Source organism: Mercenaria mercenaria, chromosome 7, assembly GCF_021730395.1.
Source record: "Mercenaria mercenaria strain notata chromosome 7, MADL_Memer_1, whole genome shotgun sequence".
Lineage (NCBI taxonomy): Eukaryota > Metazoa > Mollusca > Bivalvia > Venerida > Veneridae > Mercenaria > Mercenaria mercenaria.
The window spans coordinates 34,194,899-34,210,519 of NC_069367.1; the positions used below are offsets into that span (position 1 = coordinate 34,194,899).

General features: G+C 34.9%; 1 protein-coding gene across 1 annotated transcript in view; it reads right to left on the bottom strand.

The window, feature by feature from the left end:
- Window positions 1–15,621, bottom strand: part of LOC123555947 (FERM, ARHGEF and pleckstrin domain-containing protein 1-like) — a 137,335-nt gene that overhangs the window by 56,763 nt on the left and 64,951 nt on the right. The window contains exon 9 of the mRNA XM_053547095.1: window positions 12,124–12,143. Within this exon, the coding sequence (XP_053403070.1) occupies window positions 12,124–12,143 (20 nt within the window). The remainder of the gene's footprint in view (window positions 1–12,123; window positions 12,144–15,621) is intronic.

The window sequence follows — 15,621 nt, forward strand, 5'->3', positions numbered from 1 at the left end:
ATCTCTAATAAAACCTTTTTAAATTAACAAAAAAATGCTGCTGCTTGTTTTTTAAAAAACCCTTTTGGGCATTGATTTAAACTTGTAACATTTTTTTTTGAATTTCCCTTTAAAATAACATATGTGTTTGGCCCCTTTTTTACTTTTTTATTTTTAAAAGTACCACTTCTTCATGTCCTTGATATTTAAAAATTTTATACGGGGAAACATACCAAAAAAAAGGTTTAAAGTTTATACTTCCCCTTTAAAAATAAAGGAAATAAGGAAAATTTTTTAATTTAAAAACAGCCCTAAATCCCAAGTTTAGCACTTCTAATAAACGTATCCGGTATCCAAAATTTTAATCCAGGTAGGGTTTTACTTTTTTTCCTAAAATCCCTAATGCCCCATTTTAAAGAATATTTTTGAAAAAAGAGGACCATGTTTGCCCTTTAATCCTACCTTTTCCCCCACATGCCCCATTTTTTGAGTATGAAAATCTTTTTTTTCTATTACTGACATAGGGGCCCCTTTTTTTTTGACTAAAATTTGACCCATTTTTGAACTTGCCCTAATTTATCAAGAAAAAATTTGCCCAATTTTCATGAAGTCCATTGAAAAATTTGGTCCCCTAAGGTCCCCAAGGTTTTTTATTATATGACCAAATTGACCTATTTTTGAAGGGACGTGCCCCCCTTTTTTTAAAATTTTAAACTAGATTCATAAAGGTAAAACATTCTCACTTTTTTCATGAAGATCTCTAAAAATAGGGCCTTTGGAGGCCCAAAAAGGTTTTTCTTTTATTTGCCTACTGACCTATTTTTTTAAGGCACGTACCCATTTTCCCAAACTTGATCTAAATCACAAGATGAACATTAAACCATTTTTCATACAGATCCCATGAAAATATGGCCTCTAGAAGGTCACAATTTTTTCTATTTTCCCCTACGGGACCTATTTTTTTGTTTGGCACTTAAACCCATTTTTAAATCTGACCTAGAAAATCATAAAGGGTAAACCCTTTTTAACCAAATTTTCATAAAGACTTTGAAAAAATAGGGCCCCCCTCTAGAGAGGAAAAGGGTTTTTTTCTTTTTAGACCTATTTCCCTTTATTTTTGGCCGCATTTGCCCCATTTTAAAAACTTAAACCTGATATCATCAAGATAAACTTCAAACCAAATTTTCTACAGATCCCATAAAAATAGGCCTTTAGAGAGGCCCCCAAAAATTTTTTTCTATTAATTAAACCTACTGCCCCAGTTTTTGATGGCACTACCCATTTCGAACTTAAACCTAATCCCCAAGGGGAAACTTTCTTGCCCAATTTTCATGAAGATCTTGTAAAATATATGGCCCTGAGGGGTCACACGGTTTTTCTTTTTTTGCCCACGGACCTTTTTTTTAAAGGGCACGTGCCCCTTTTTTCGAATTTGACCAAATTTTATCTCAAGGTGAACTTTTGAAAAACTTTCATAAAGATCTTGAAAATATATGGCCTCTAGAGGGGGCCAAGTTTTTCTTTTTTTTCCCCTACTGACCTATTTTTTTGATGGCACATACCCGTTTCAAAACTTAAACCTAGATCATAAAGATAAAACATTCTGCCCAAACCTTTCAAAAAGACCCCACATAAAAAAATGATTTCTAAGTGGTCCAAAAAAAATTTTTAAACGGACGACGGACACCCGGCGAGGGACGTTTGCTGATCACAAAAGCTCACCTTGCCCCCTATGGCCCGGTGATTTAAAATATTATGAGGAAAAAACCCATTTAAAACGCATTTTACAGTGTCTGACATAAAGTTTTCCCCTTTCATTAAAATCTTATTAACTAATCATAAATTTCACCCCGAACGACAATCTACTTCCGTTTCCCCAAAAATTTGTAAAACGACAAAATAAAAAATTTTCCCCTTCTAAATTTGATTGTGAACGATTTTTTTAAGTTTTAAAATGTTTTGTTTTCTGGTTAAGTTTAAATTTGTGTTTAAAAACCCAACCCATTTACGCCAAATGTTTCCCGGAAAAAACGAAAGTACCCCTTTAAAGGGGTTTGGAGCGAAAAAAAAAAAAATTTCGACGGGTTTGCAAATTGTTTTAAAACCCAAAGGTTTTCATGTTTTTAAAATGCTAGTGGGGCATTTCCAAAAACCATAAACGGTCGGCCCCCGGGCCTTTTAACAGCAGGGAAATTTTTTTGCAAATTTATGTAAAAGGCCCCCCCCCCCCCCCCCCCCCCCCCGGTGGTTATCTTTTCGAAAAAAAGGGGGGAATAAGAGTATATTATAACCTGAGGAAAAAAGGGAAGGCGGGCCCAAAAAGGAATAAATGGTAGTAAAGGGAAACAGGGTCCGGGCAGGGCAAAAAGGGCGAAACGATTTGGGAAACCGCGTGCCCCTTTTTGTAAATAGCTGCGGGGCTTGTTTTAAAAGGGGCCTTTCAAAATTTTGAAATTCCTATCACAAAAAATTTTTTTTGGGGAAGAAAATTTGTTCTTTTTTTCCTTTAATTTTGGTGTTTCTCCTAACACCTTCATTTTATTTTTCCCCCAAAATTTATTAAAATCCCAAATTTAAAAAACATGCCCACCCTTTTTAAAAAAACGTTATGCTGGTGTCCCCTGTAAACACGAAATTAAATACTGTAAATAATTTTTCCTGCAAGAGCCCCGGTTAAACTCTTGGTTTTTGGTGCAATCAATTTATTTTGGGGGGAAATAGAATTTGGGTGGTTTTTTCCCAAAAAATTTCCCTTTTTTGTTAGGCAAAAAATTTGTTGTTTTTCCCATTTTTGTTTTTAAAAAATTAATGGGAATTTTTTTTCCTTCTTTCATTTGGATTTATCAACCACAAAATCCATAAAAATTAGAAACCCCTATAAAATATTAACAATTTCACAGGGGTTTTTCCTTTAAACTCCAATCACTTTTTTTTGTTTTTATCTTTGGGGGAAACTAAGTTGTCATTTTTTAAACCCCTTTTTTTCCCATTAAAATTTAAAACAAGTGGGTACAGAAAGGTTAATGACTGTTCCATGAGATTTTTATTTCGTGGACTAAGCAACCACAAAATCCTAGAAAAATTAAACCCTTGAATCAAAGATTTTAAGTAAACCTAAAGGGGCTGATGACCCTGAATTGCTCACCGGGGTTAAAAGCCAAAATGGGGGTTTTTAAATGGCAAACCCACCTTAAAAAATTTTTAAAGTGGTTTTTAGTCACATTCATGGTCCACTGAAAGACGTTTTTAAATTTGGGGTGGGAAAACTTACATCCATCCAAATTTCAAGGCTTTTTTTGAAAAAACAAAGAAAGTTAGGTTTAGGGCCAGTAAAGTGATCCCTCAACACTTGGGGAAACAGGGAATTATAATTAACATTTTAGGAATATGACCCCGATAATTTTTTTTAAGTCTTTTTTCCCAATCCTAAAAAACAAGTGACCCTCAGGCGGGGGGCCCCTTTTTAACCCTGGGGCATAATTTGGGAAAAAACTGTTAAGAATCCCCAAACCCGGGAAGGGTTTCCAAACCCAAAAATCAAATGCCTAGCCCCTTTTAAATTTCAATTTGGAAAAATCTTTAAATTTTTTTTCCCTTTTAAAAAGTCTTTGTTAAAATTGGTTTCCCTACCCCAGGGGTTGGGGGTTCCTTTTTTCACCCTAGTTCATAATTTTTAAAAAAATTTTTTTGGGAAGAAAAAACTAGGAAAAGGAAAAAAAACTTAAATCAAATGCCTGGCCTTGCAGGTTTTAGGCAAGAAAATTTTTAAAAAATTTTTTTTTCCCATATAAGTCTATTAAAAAAAAGAACCCCCCCCCTGCAGGGGCCCCCCTTTTCCCCCCAAACCCCGGGGCATAATTTTAAAAAATTTTTGGTTTGAGGACCACCAAGGGAATGCTACAAACAAATTCCCAAACCCCCGGTCAAAAGGTTTTTGACAAAAAAATTTTTAAAGTTTTTTACTTTTTGTTTTATGTAAAAATTGGACCCCCGGGGCGGGGCCTCTTTCACCCCCGGGGCACAATTTTTAAAAAATCTTGATGAAGACCATAAGCTGATGTCACATGCCCCCTATCAAGGCCCTATGCCTTGCGGTTTTTTGACCAAAAAGGTTTTTTTAAAAAGGGTTTTTCCCTTTTAGTTGCCATGGCAAAACCCAAATTCTGCTGGAATTTAATTCTTTGAACAATTTGAAAAGGGGGCCACCCCAAAGGGTCCTTCCCCGGAAGGGTTTTGGGGTAATTCCTTTTCCCAGTGGTTTTAGAGAAAAAGATTTTTTTTTGAAAATGTTTTACGGACGGACCCACTGACCCACGGGTCCGGTGTCACAAAAACTCACCATGAGCCCTTTGGGTCCCGGTGAGCTAAAAAAGAACCTTTTGTGGCCGTCCAAAAAAAAAAAAAAAAACCAAACAATAACGCATGCATACCCTTACAAAAATGCAACAAAACAAAATGTGTTAAAAATTTACTTTCTGAATTTCCCCCTTAAATGCAAAAAGAAAAAAGGACAACCCTAAACACAAATCTTTCAAAGGTCAAAAAACATTCCCTTACACATAATAAATTTTAGTAAAAAAATTTTTGGGAAGAAATACAGAACTAAATTTGGAAACCTTTCCCTTGGGGAAAACCAAAATATTTGGGTTTTCGACCAGCGGATCCAACCACCTTTGCCCTTTCCCCCATTAGTCCGGTTCATGCTTTCGCTAACAGTTTCTCTAATTTCAGTAGGCTTTAAAAACGAACGCAAAAGATTTCCAAAACCCGACTGGGGGCTTTGCCCTGCCTGGTCCCCGGATTTCCCCCCTGTTTTTCCCAACCCCCCAGTTGATTTTCTCATGGCACGGCTCATTTATAAAGATCTAACCAAGAAGTCTAAGACCAAATTCCGTATGAGGTGAATGGGGAAAAATTTCATAACCCATCAAACTTACTAAATTTGACTTTTTCTTGCCCCATTTTTAATTAAATTCTTTTTAAAGTTAAATCCCAATTTTTTTCCCCAAAATTTTGGAAAGAAAAATGTAATGTTAAGTAAATTTAAAAAAGGTAAATCTTGTTTAAAAATTTAAAAAAAAAATATTAAATTACTTTTCTTTTTTACTTTAAAAAAAATATCTGCTTCACCATTTCCCTAAAATTTTTTTTTTTTTTTTTTTTTTTCAAAAGTGCATCTGAAACTACAAAAAGGGGGGAAGTCCCAAAAAAAGGGAAAAAACTTTGTAAAACAAAGGGCCAAAGATGGTCCTGAATCGCCACCTCTTCCCCCTACCAAGTTTTTATATGAAATTTATTTTTTTTTATTTTTGACATAGTGAAACCCGTTTTTTGGGTCATGTGACCCAGTTTTTACTTGCCCCAGATTTACAAAATAAAAATTCTGACCAATTTTTTATGAAATCCTTTAAAAAATGGTCCTCTAAAGGTCCCCAGGTTTTTCCATTATTTGCCCCATTGACCTGTTTTTTTAAGGGACTGCCCCCGTTTTTAAAATTTTTATAGATTCTCAAGGTGAACATTTTCACTAATTTTCATGAAGATCTCATGAAATAAAGGGGCTCCCAAGAGGTCACAAGGTTTTTTTATTTTTTAACCTACTGGGCCATTTTTTTACCGGCCCCCGTGACCCCGTTTTTTAAAATGCCCCAATTTTCATCAAGGTGAACTTCAATCAATTTTCCCTAAGATCCATTGAAAAAAATGGCCTCTAGAGAGGTTTAAAAAATTTTAATTTTTAGACCTACTGAACCCAGTTTTTGATACATTTTTAACCCCGTTTCAAATTTGACCTACATTTTCTAAAGATAAAATTCAAACCAACTTTTTTACAGATCCCATGAAAAAATGGCCCCTAGAAGGTCACAAGGTTTTTCTTTTTATTTGACCTACTGACCTAGTTTTTTTTTAAGGGACAAAACCCCCGTTTCAAACTTGACCTAGATATCATCAAATGAACATTCTGACCAATTTTTTGGGAGATCCATTCACAGTATGGCCTCTAGAAGGGCACAAGGTTTTTCTATTTTTAGACCTACTACCAGTTTTTTTACCGCACATGACCCCGTTTTCCCAAATTGCCTAGATTCATCAAGAAACTCAACCATTTTTTATATAGTCCCCCTGAAAAAAAGGCCTTTAGGAGGTAAAAATTTTTCATTATTTGACCTCGACCTTTTTTGAAGGCAAAGTGACCCACTTTGAACTTGCCCAGATATCTCAAGGGGGAACTTCGACCAAATTTTATACAGATCCCTGAAAATATGCCCCTAGGAGGTCACAAGGTTTTTTTTATTATTGCCTACTGACCTAGTTTTTTTATGGCCGGGCCCAGTTTTGAACTTTCCTAGTATCCAAAGGGGAACATTCTGACCAACTTTCAACAGATCCCATGAAAAAAATTTGGCCTCTAGAAGGGCACAAAGGTTTTTTTTATTATTTTTCCTACGCCTAGTTTTTGATGGCCGTGACCCGTTTTGAACTTGACCTAGATTCATCAACTGAACATTCTGACCAAATTTTTTTTGAAGACTCAAAATATATGGCCTCTAAGTGGTCCAAGGTTTTTTTTATTTTTTCCCCACGGGCCTGTTTTTGACCGCAGGGGACCCTTTTTGTTCTTGGACCTAGATATCATCAAGAGAACATTTGACAATTTTCATGAGATTTTTTGAAAAAATTTTGGGCCCCTAGAGAGTCCAAGGTTTTTTCTATTTTTTTAAACCCACTGCCTATTTTTTAAGGAAAGTGACCCCAGTTTCGAACTTGACCAGATATCACAAATGAACTTCTGACCAATTTTCATGAAGATCTTTTGAAATATATGGGCCCCTAGAGGGCCAAGGTTTTCTATTATTTGACCTACTGCCTAGTTTTTGACGGAAAGGACCCCCCTTCAAATGACCTTGATATCATCAAGATGACATTTTGACCAATTTTCATGAAATCTCAGAAATATTGGCCTCTAGGGAAAAGGGCCAAGGTTTTCTATTTTTGCCCTACTGACCTAGTTTTTGACCGCAGGGACCCCTTTTTGAACTTTTCCCAGTACATCAAGATGAACATTTTAACCATTCATACAATCCATGAAAAATATCCTTTAGAGAGGTCACAAGGTTTTTTTTTAAAATTTTACCTACTGACCTGTTTTTGGGCACATGAAACCCGTTTTTTGAACTTGACCCCAGATATCATCAAGGGGAACTTCTGACCCATTTTTATGAAGTCTTGTGAAATATATGGGCCCCTAAGGGGGTCACAAGGTTTTTCATTTTTAGACCTACTGACCTAGTTTTTTTGGAAAATTTACCCAGTTTTTTGAAATTACCTAGATATCACAAATAAACATTCTGAAAACCCAATTTCAGAAAATCTTGTGAAATTTTGGCCTCAAAAAGAGGTCACAAGGGTTTTTCTATTTTTTGACCTACGCCTATTTTTGATGGGACTGACCCCGTTTCGAACTTGACCTAAAACTCAAAGAACATTCTGACCAAATTTTATAAAATCCCATGAAAAAAGTGACCTCTAGAGTGGGCACAACAAAAATTTACGGAGACCCGGACGGGCGCGGACACGGGCCCCACATACAAAAGCTCACCTTGCATTTTGTGACAGGTAGCTAAAAAAAACCCAAGAAAATCACAGAGTGTTTGGCGCCCCCCAAAGGCCCATTTTTGAGTTTCCAAAATTTTAAAGATTACGACTCTCAAGGTCAATTTCATTTCCGTCACAAACGTGCTGGGCCAAATTCAAAAGTTAGCTCGAAATGTGAAATAGGTCCTAATCAATTTTAAGGGAAAATTTAATTCGTCAAAAAACTTGCAAGGGGTCCGAATTTAAAGGTTTAGCGAAAATGTGAAAGTAGGTAACTAGTCAAAATCAAGGGTCAAATTTCACTTCAGAACAAAAATCTATGCATGTGCCCAAAATTAAAAGCCGTACCTTAAAAAATTTAAAGTAGGTCCAGGGTAAATTAAAGGTCAAAGTTTTTTCGGTCCACAATCCTAGCAAGGGTCAAAATTTGGGGCCTGTAGCTACAAATGTAAAGAGGTCACTAGGTCAACAAAAAGGTCAAAGTTTTTTTGGGTACCAAAACATGCATGGGGCCCAAAATTTTAAAGGCGTACTTAAAAATGGAAAGTAGGTCCTAGGTCAAATAAAGGGTCAAGTTTTATTTCAGAAAAAAGAACATGCATGGGTCCAAAATTTTGAAGCTTGTCCCTTCAAAATGGAAGTAGGGTCCTATAAATGTAAAGGTCAATTTGTTTCGGTACAAAAAACCATGCAGTGTCCAAATTTGAAGGCTGATTTTGAAAATGAGAAAGGTCTTTGGGTCAAATCAAGGCCCAATTTAATTTCGGAACACAAAACATCATGTGGTCCAAATTTAAGACTGCCTTAAAAAATGTAAAAGTAGGTCACTGGGGCAAATAAATGTCAAATTTCTTTTGAAACACAGAACTTCTTGGTCCAAATTTGATCCCTGTACCTTCAAAAAGGAAAAGTAGGTCACTAGGGTCAAAATAAAGGTAAAATTTTTTTTAAAGTGCACAAACTATGCTTTGGGGGCCAAATTGAAGGCGAGCCGAATTGAAAGTAGGTCACTAGGTAAAATAAAGTAAACTCTTCGGTTCTCTTCCCACTCAAAAAATAAATGTGGCCAAATTTTGAATGTTGATTATGACAAGAAAAATTTTAAAAGCTTTTCCCCCCTATATAAGTTTATTTAAACCTGTGAACCCCCCGGGGCGGGGCCATATTTACCCAGGGGGAAAAAATTTGGGAAAAAAAAAATTGTAAAACCACAAAAAAAAATAGGGTACATTCCAAAAAAGTTCAAAGCCCAAGGCTTTGTGGTTTGGACAAGAAGTTTTTCAAAGTTTTTTTCCCTAATAAGTCTATGAAACCATATACCCCCAGGTTGGGCCATTTTTGACCCGGGGGAAAAATTTTGAACGATCTTATTGAAGACCATAATAAATTTCACTAAAAAATATCAAAGCCCTACCCCCTGGTTTTGGAAAAAGGGGTTTTTCAAATTTTTCCCATAAAAGTTAAAAAAAACCCATGTGACCCCTGGGGGGGGGCCCATTTTGACCCCAGAAAAATAATATAAATCACTTTGTGGGGGGGCCCCATAATAATGCTTCTACCAAATACCCAACCCCTGGGCTCTTTTGGTTTTGGACAAAAAGTTTTCAAAGTTTTTCCCCTAATAAATCATTTAAATTTATAGAAAAAAAAAGGGCCAAAACTCCTCAAAAATTGTTAAACCCAGTCTGTTTTTCAGGGGACCAACGGGGGTACCATACATCATTCTGACAATTTTTGGTAAAAACCCCCCCCATATTTGAGGAATGCATAACGAAAATTGTTAACGGACGAGGGACGGAGGGAAATGACGGAGGCCGGACCAGGGACGCAGATGTTTTTAATGCCCCCATTAGAGGTGGGCTAAAAAGCAGAGTTAGGGAACCCTTTTACAATCATTCAGATTTTCTTAGTGAAAAATTTGGGTAAATTTTCAATCCTTTCAAAAAAGATGTACTAGAAAAAAAAGATTTTAAAACTGAGAAATTACACAGGAAAAAAGGGGGGCTTATGGGGCTCTTGGTTGGGGTACGTTTTCGATCTGTAAAAGAACAACAAACTTTTGATGCTTACCTCCAAATTTTGGACTTTTCCCATTAAAATTTTCCCTGATTTTTCCCGGATTTTTTTCTGGTTCTACCACTATACCTTAGGTAAAACAAGTTTAAAGTAAAATACAAATGAAAAATTTGCAAAACTATTTACAAAAAAAATTTTATTGAAATAAAATTTACACAATACAAAAGTGTTTTAAATTCTAAGACATCTAAATCAGTTAAAAAAAGTCAAAAAATAAAGAAATATTGTCAAAATTTTCTAAGGCACGACAAACCCTTTGAAAATAAGAATTTTAAAATTTTTTGCAACAGAGACCATGATGGCCTAATCGTCACCCCCCTTTCCCCCATGACCCAGTTTTGATAGACTCATTTTTTTTTATTTTTGACATAGTGGGCCCCAGTTTCTGAGCTCATTGACCCTTTTGAACTTTACCTAGATATTCCGATAAAAATTTTGACCATTTTTATGAAGACCCTTGAAAAATATGGTCTGTAAGAGGGGACAAGGGTTTTTTATTTTGACCTATTTACCTAGTTTCGAAAGGACGTGACCCTGTTTTGAACTTTTATCTAATCCATCAAGGTGAACTTCTCACTAATTTCATGAAATCTCTAAAAATTGGCCTCTAAAGGTCAAAGTTTTCTATTTTTATACCTCTGGCTTTTTTGACCGCACAGACCCATTTTCAAAACTGACCTAGATTCATCAAAGGGGAACATTCAGATCATTTTCATGAAAATCCATTAAAATAGGCCCCCTAGAGAGTTTAAAAAGATTTTTCTAATTTTAGACCTACTGACCTGTTTTTGACCGCAGTTGACCCAGTTTTAAAAATTGACCTAGGTATCATCAAGATGAAATTCCCAACTTTCATACAATCCCCGAAAATTGGCCCTAGAGAGGTACAAGGGTTTTTTTATTTTTTGCAACACCTATTTTTTAAGGGATGGACCCAGTTTTTGAATTGGCCCGATTCATCAAGGGAACGTTCTGACCAATTTTCATAAAAATCTTTTAAAAAAAAATGCCTCTAAGAGGTCCAAAGGTTTTTTTTATTTTTATACCACTGACCTAGTTTTTGAAGGCACTGACCCGTTTCAACTTGACCTAAAACACAAGGGGAAAGTTCTGACCAATTTTTCATGAAGATCTCATGAAATTAAGGCCCTAAAAAAGGGGCCACAAAGGTTTTTCTATTTTTGACCAAAATGACCAGTTTTTGAAGGCACGTGACCCAGTTTTTGAACTTGACCCAATTCACAAGAAAACATTCAGAAACCCTTTTATTCAGCCCCCTAAAAATATGGCTTTTGAGAGGGCCAAAGGTTTTTTTTTATTATTTGACCTTCTGACCTAGTTTTTGATGCCGTGACCCACTTTCAAAATTTACCTAGATTTCACAAGATGAACATTTGACCAACTTTCATACAGATCCCCCTGAAAAATATGGCCTCTAACGGTCACAAGGTTTTTTTTATTATTTGACCTAATGACCATTTCGACCAGTGACCCTTTTTTGAACTTGACCTAAATTACAAAGATAAAAAATTTTACCATTTTTTATGAAATCCTTGAAAAAAATGGTCTCTAGAGAGTCCAAGGTTTTTCTATTATTTGGGCCTATTGCCTATTTTTCGAAGGGCTAACCCCTTTTTTAATTTATCTAGATTCATCAGGTGAACATTCTCACTAATTTTCATGAAAACTCATGAAAAAAATGGCCTCTAGAAGGGTTATAAGGTTTTTTTTATTTTTTTAAAAACCTACTGGCCTAGTTTTTGCCGCACAAAACCCATTTCAAAACGACCTAGTACATCAAGGGGAACTTTAGATCAATTTCATGAAGATCCATTGAAAAATGGGCCCCTAGAGAGGTCAAAAGATTTTTTTTTAATTTTAGACCTCTGACCTATTTTTTTTACCGCATTGCCCAGTTTAAAAATTGACCTAGATACTCAAGATGAACCTTTAAACCAAATTTTTATACAGACCCCTGAAAAAAATGGCCTTTAGAAGGTCCCGGGTTTTTTTTATTATTTTACCTACGACCTGTTTTTAAAGGCACGTGACCCATTTTTTGAACCTACCTAGAATTTATCCGTGAAAGTTCGACCAATTTTCATGAAAAATCTTGTGAAAATATGGCCTCTAGAAGGGCCCCCAAAATTTTTCTATTTTTAACCACTGACCTTTTTTTTGAAGGCAGTACCCGTTCAACTTACCTAGAATTTATCAAATGAACATTTGACCAATATTCAAAGACCATGAAATTTGCCTCTAAGGGTCACAAGGTTTCTTATTTTTAGACCTACTGACCTAGTTTTTGAAGGCACGGACCCGTTTTCGAACTTGACCCAGAATCATAAGGTGAACACGACCCCAAATTTTCATAAAGATCCCATGAAAAAATGGACCTCTAGAGGGTACGAGCAAAAATTTTTGGCGCCCGCCCACGGACGGACGACGGGCACCGCGCGACACAAAACTCACCTTTCACTTTTGAAGGTGAGCTAAGAAAAAAGGCATAATCCTCTTATAGCTGACTAAATTTCACATTTTCAAAAGACCAACATTAGGGAAAAAGACTACTCAAAGTTATAAAACCCAACCAAACTCAAGTTTTGTGAAAGGACCTAAGTTTCCTTGAAAACACTTCTTGAACCCTGTCCACAAAATTTTTAAACTTTATACGTAATTCTTTTTTCACTTTTCAAAGTATTTGTGGTTTGTATGCTTAAATGGCTCTGACAAAAATCTAAACCCCTAAAAAAATTTAGAATGTCTAAACAAGACCAGCTTGTCAAAAGATGTAAAAAACTTTTTTCTGTCTTACCTAATGAAGACCCTCGCCCAAATCTGGTTTTATTCGTGAAATTTCTTCACTCTCTGCACGGGAACGTATGTTCATGCTTTCTTCCGAAGTTTTTTCCCATCTGAAATCAAAAAAAACTCCAAAAAACCAAACTTTATAAAAGCCCGAAAAAAAACAGTACACAAAACCGAAAATCCTAAACTTGCTATTATTTAAGCAGGAAGAAAAAATTGATTTAATTCGTTAAGGGGGCGGCACACCATAAAAAAAACTTTCCCTGACTTCATTTTGATTTAATTAGTTTTTTTTTTTTAGCCGACAAAATTTCAAATTCAATCTCCAAAATGTAAAAGACTTGTAATGTCCAGGGTTTAAAACCCTTTTTTTTCCCCTGCAAAAAACAAACAAAGTACTAAAATTTTCTGGTTTGTTTTTGGTTTTTTTCCCTTTTTAACACTTCTTTGTAAAAATGGGGATCTGTTTATCTTTTCCTGGTTTCCAATTCTAACAAAAACAATTTGTACAAATTACTGAAAAGTTTCAAAATGTAAAATGGTTGGGAAAGAAAAATCCTACTGCAACAGAAGCGGAAATTAAAAGTTTTAACGTAAACAGGGGAGGGGGAAAGTCTACAAACTGGAGGGGAAAAATTCCCCAAAAGCGGGCTGGCAAAAGATAAATTCCCCACATGTAAACAGAATGGTAATGAAAAATTTCCCACATTAACAAGTGGGAAGGAAATCTCAAATAAAAAGGTAGAGAATAAAATTTTTAATGTAACCGGTGGAGGCGAAAAAACCAACTGTAACAAATGGAGGGTATATTTCCCCCATTTCAAAGGTGGAGATAAATGTTTTCCCAAAAGTAAAGAGATGGGTGAAAAAAAAGGGCCATATTTAACAAAGGGGAAGATGAAATTCCCCCAAGTAACCGGGTGACTAATGGAAAATTCTTACTGTGACAGAAATTTTAGGAAAAATTCCAACATGTAGACAAGGAGGGGAATTTTCACCCCTTAAAAACCATTTCCCCATCGTACATATTCTTACTTTTCACTTTCGGAGACAAATGACACATTATTTGAGACAACATCATTGGGGCGATTTCAAACCAAAAAAAAACTTTTACATTTCAGAAATACGGTATGGGCTAATATTCTTTTTCGGCATGTTTTCTGCCATTTTCACCCACTTCTGCTATTATCGACCCCCTATTGTTTTTTTTTTTAAATTTTAAAAAACTGAAAATCAAGCATAATATTATTATTAACTTAATATTAAGTTAATTTTTATTTGTCCTTTATTGTCATAATTGCAATTTGAAATTACGCAACTGAGCATATAAACAAAGCATAACTTTACTACGATTTCATTAGGGCTGTCATCGATAGAAACGATATCGATGTATCAACGATTTTTTTTTGTCGATCGATTATCGATTCCCATTTTCAAAAATCGATATTTTACAGGGAGAAAAAACTACCCAAATAAACACTCAGACCCTAAAAAACAACTGAAATTCACAAAGTTGTAAATTTGGATGAATGCTAAAAAGGAGTGAAGGCAAAATAAAAATGAAAGATGTTATTAATTTTCATGTATTTCTTTTATTTCATAAATACAAATACAACACAATCAAACAGAAATATGGAAAGTAGGCAATAAAACTTAAAATAGCATTTACAGGAAGGTATATAGTATTATATGAACAAATAGGTCGTTAATCTAACTTAATAATCAATATATCGATGTATCGTCGATATTTGTCTTCTGATATATCGGTATCGTCGATATGCCTAAGACCCAATCAATGACAGCCCTAGATTTCATGGAAAATATTATTTCATGTGTGTTTTTTTTTTATTTATAAATTTGGTCTTTCATACTATCACAGTTTCATATTTGGTCTTTTGACTGACAAATTGTAAATGTAAGATAATAGTTATTTGTAATATAACATTAGCCACACACAAGAGATAAATAATTCAAACATTCAAACAAAGTTGATTATCCATTATTATCTACAGCCTTAACAACATATTTTAGCACTCAATTTTTATACATTTAAAATTAACTTTTTTTAAGTCCTCTGGAGTCAACAAGTGAAGTTCTGGTTGCTTAGTACATTTAATGTGCCACCTTCCTGGGCATTCATCACAGCCTTTTCACTCATTTGGCTTCCCATTAGACTGACCACACCCCTGACATTGGTCTAAGCTGTCTGCACTGTCCATCATCATTTTGTCCATCAGAGGAATCGTCAAAATCGTCATAACTGTCACTATCATCATAAATGATAGAAACATCAGACTATGACGAACTTTCAGAGACTCTGCGCTGTTTTTCTTTTTATTTTAGGAGATTTTTAATCCTTGTGATCAACTAAAATGTGCATTCATAACTTTATCATGAGTCATCACAGAACATTAGGGTTTCTAACTGACCAATCAGAGAGCTGCAGTTTAGAGTACCTGCCAGTTTCCACTTTGGTATAACAAAGTATATTTACAATGAACATAATAGTGACTTTAGAAATAAATATCACACTATTTTAAAAATAAAATCAAGATTTTTCACTGCACATGCTTCAGATGATGCTACAAACAACAAAACTTTGAAGTTTCATTGAAATGTTATATTGATTTAATACCTTTATTTTAGTTAAAAGTTTGAGATTTTACACTGAGAGTCTATGATAAAGTCCGAGTAAAATTTAATCAATACCCAAGTGAAATAAGTATCATTCCACAATGTTTTGGACATGTTAAAGTTATGAATTAAGTGCTTTTCTCAAAGCAACAAGAAATTATATAAATTTAATTAATTGGGGGTCGATAATAGCAGAAGGTCATATTTTCAATCTGCTATTATCGACCCCCACATAATCTTTCCAGAAGTTGCAAGAGACTACAAAAATGGCTGATAGAAATGAGTTCTATATGTGTATAGTAGGATTAAATACAAAATTAAACTGATTCGATCCATAAAAACGGTAAATTTGATTTAACAGAAAGATACCTACCTTAACGGACGATGTAGTGGTTGGCACTGAAATTTATCTCATGCAGTCACACTGTATGTAAACATTCAAAATGGCGCATGAAGAAAATTTGTGACGTAAAAATGACAGTGAATGACATGATCACATGATTTCTAGTAATAAATGTGATTAAGTAT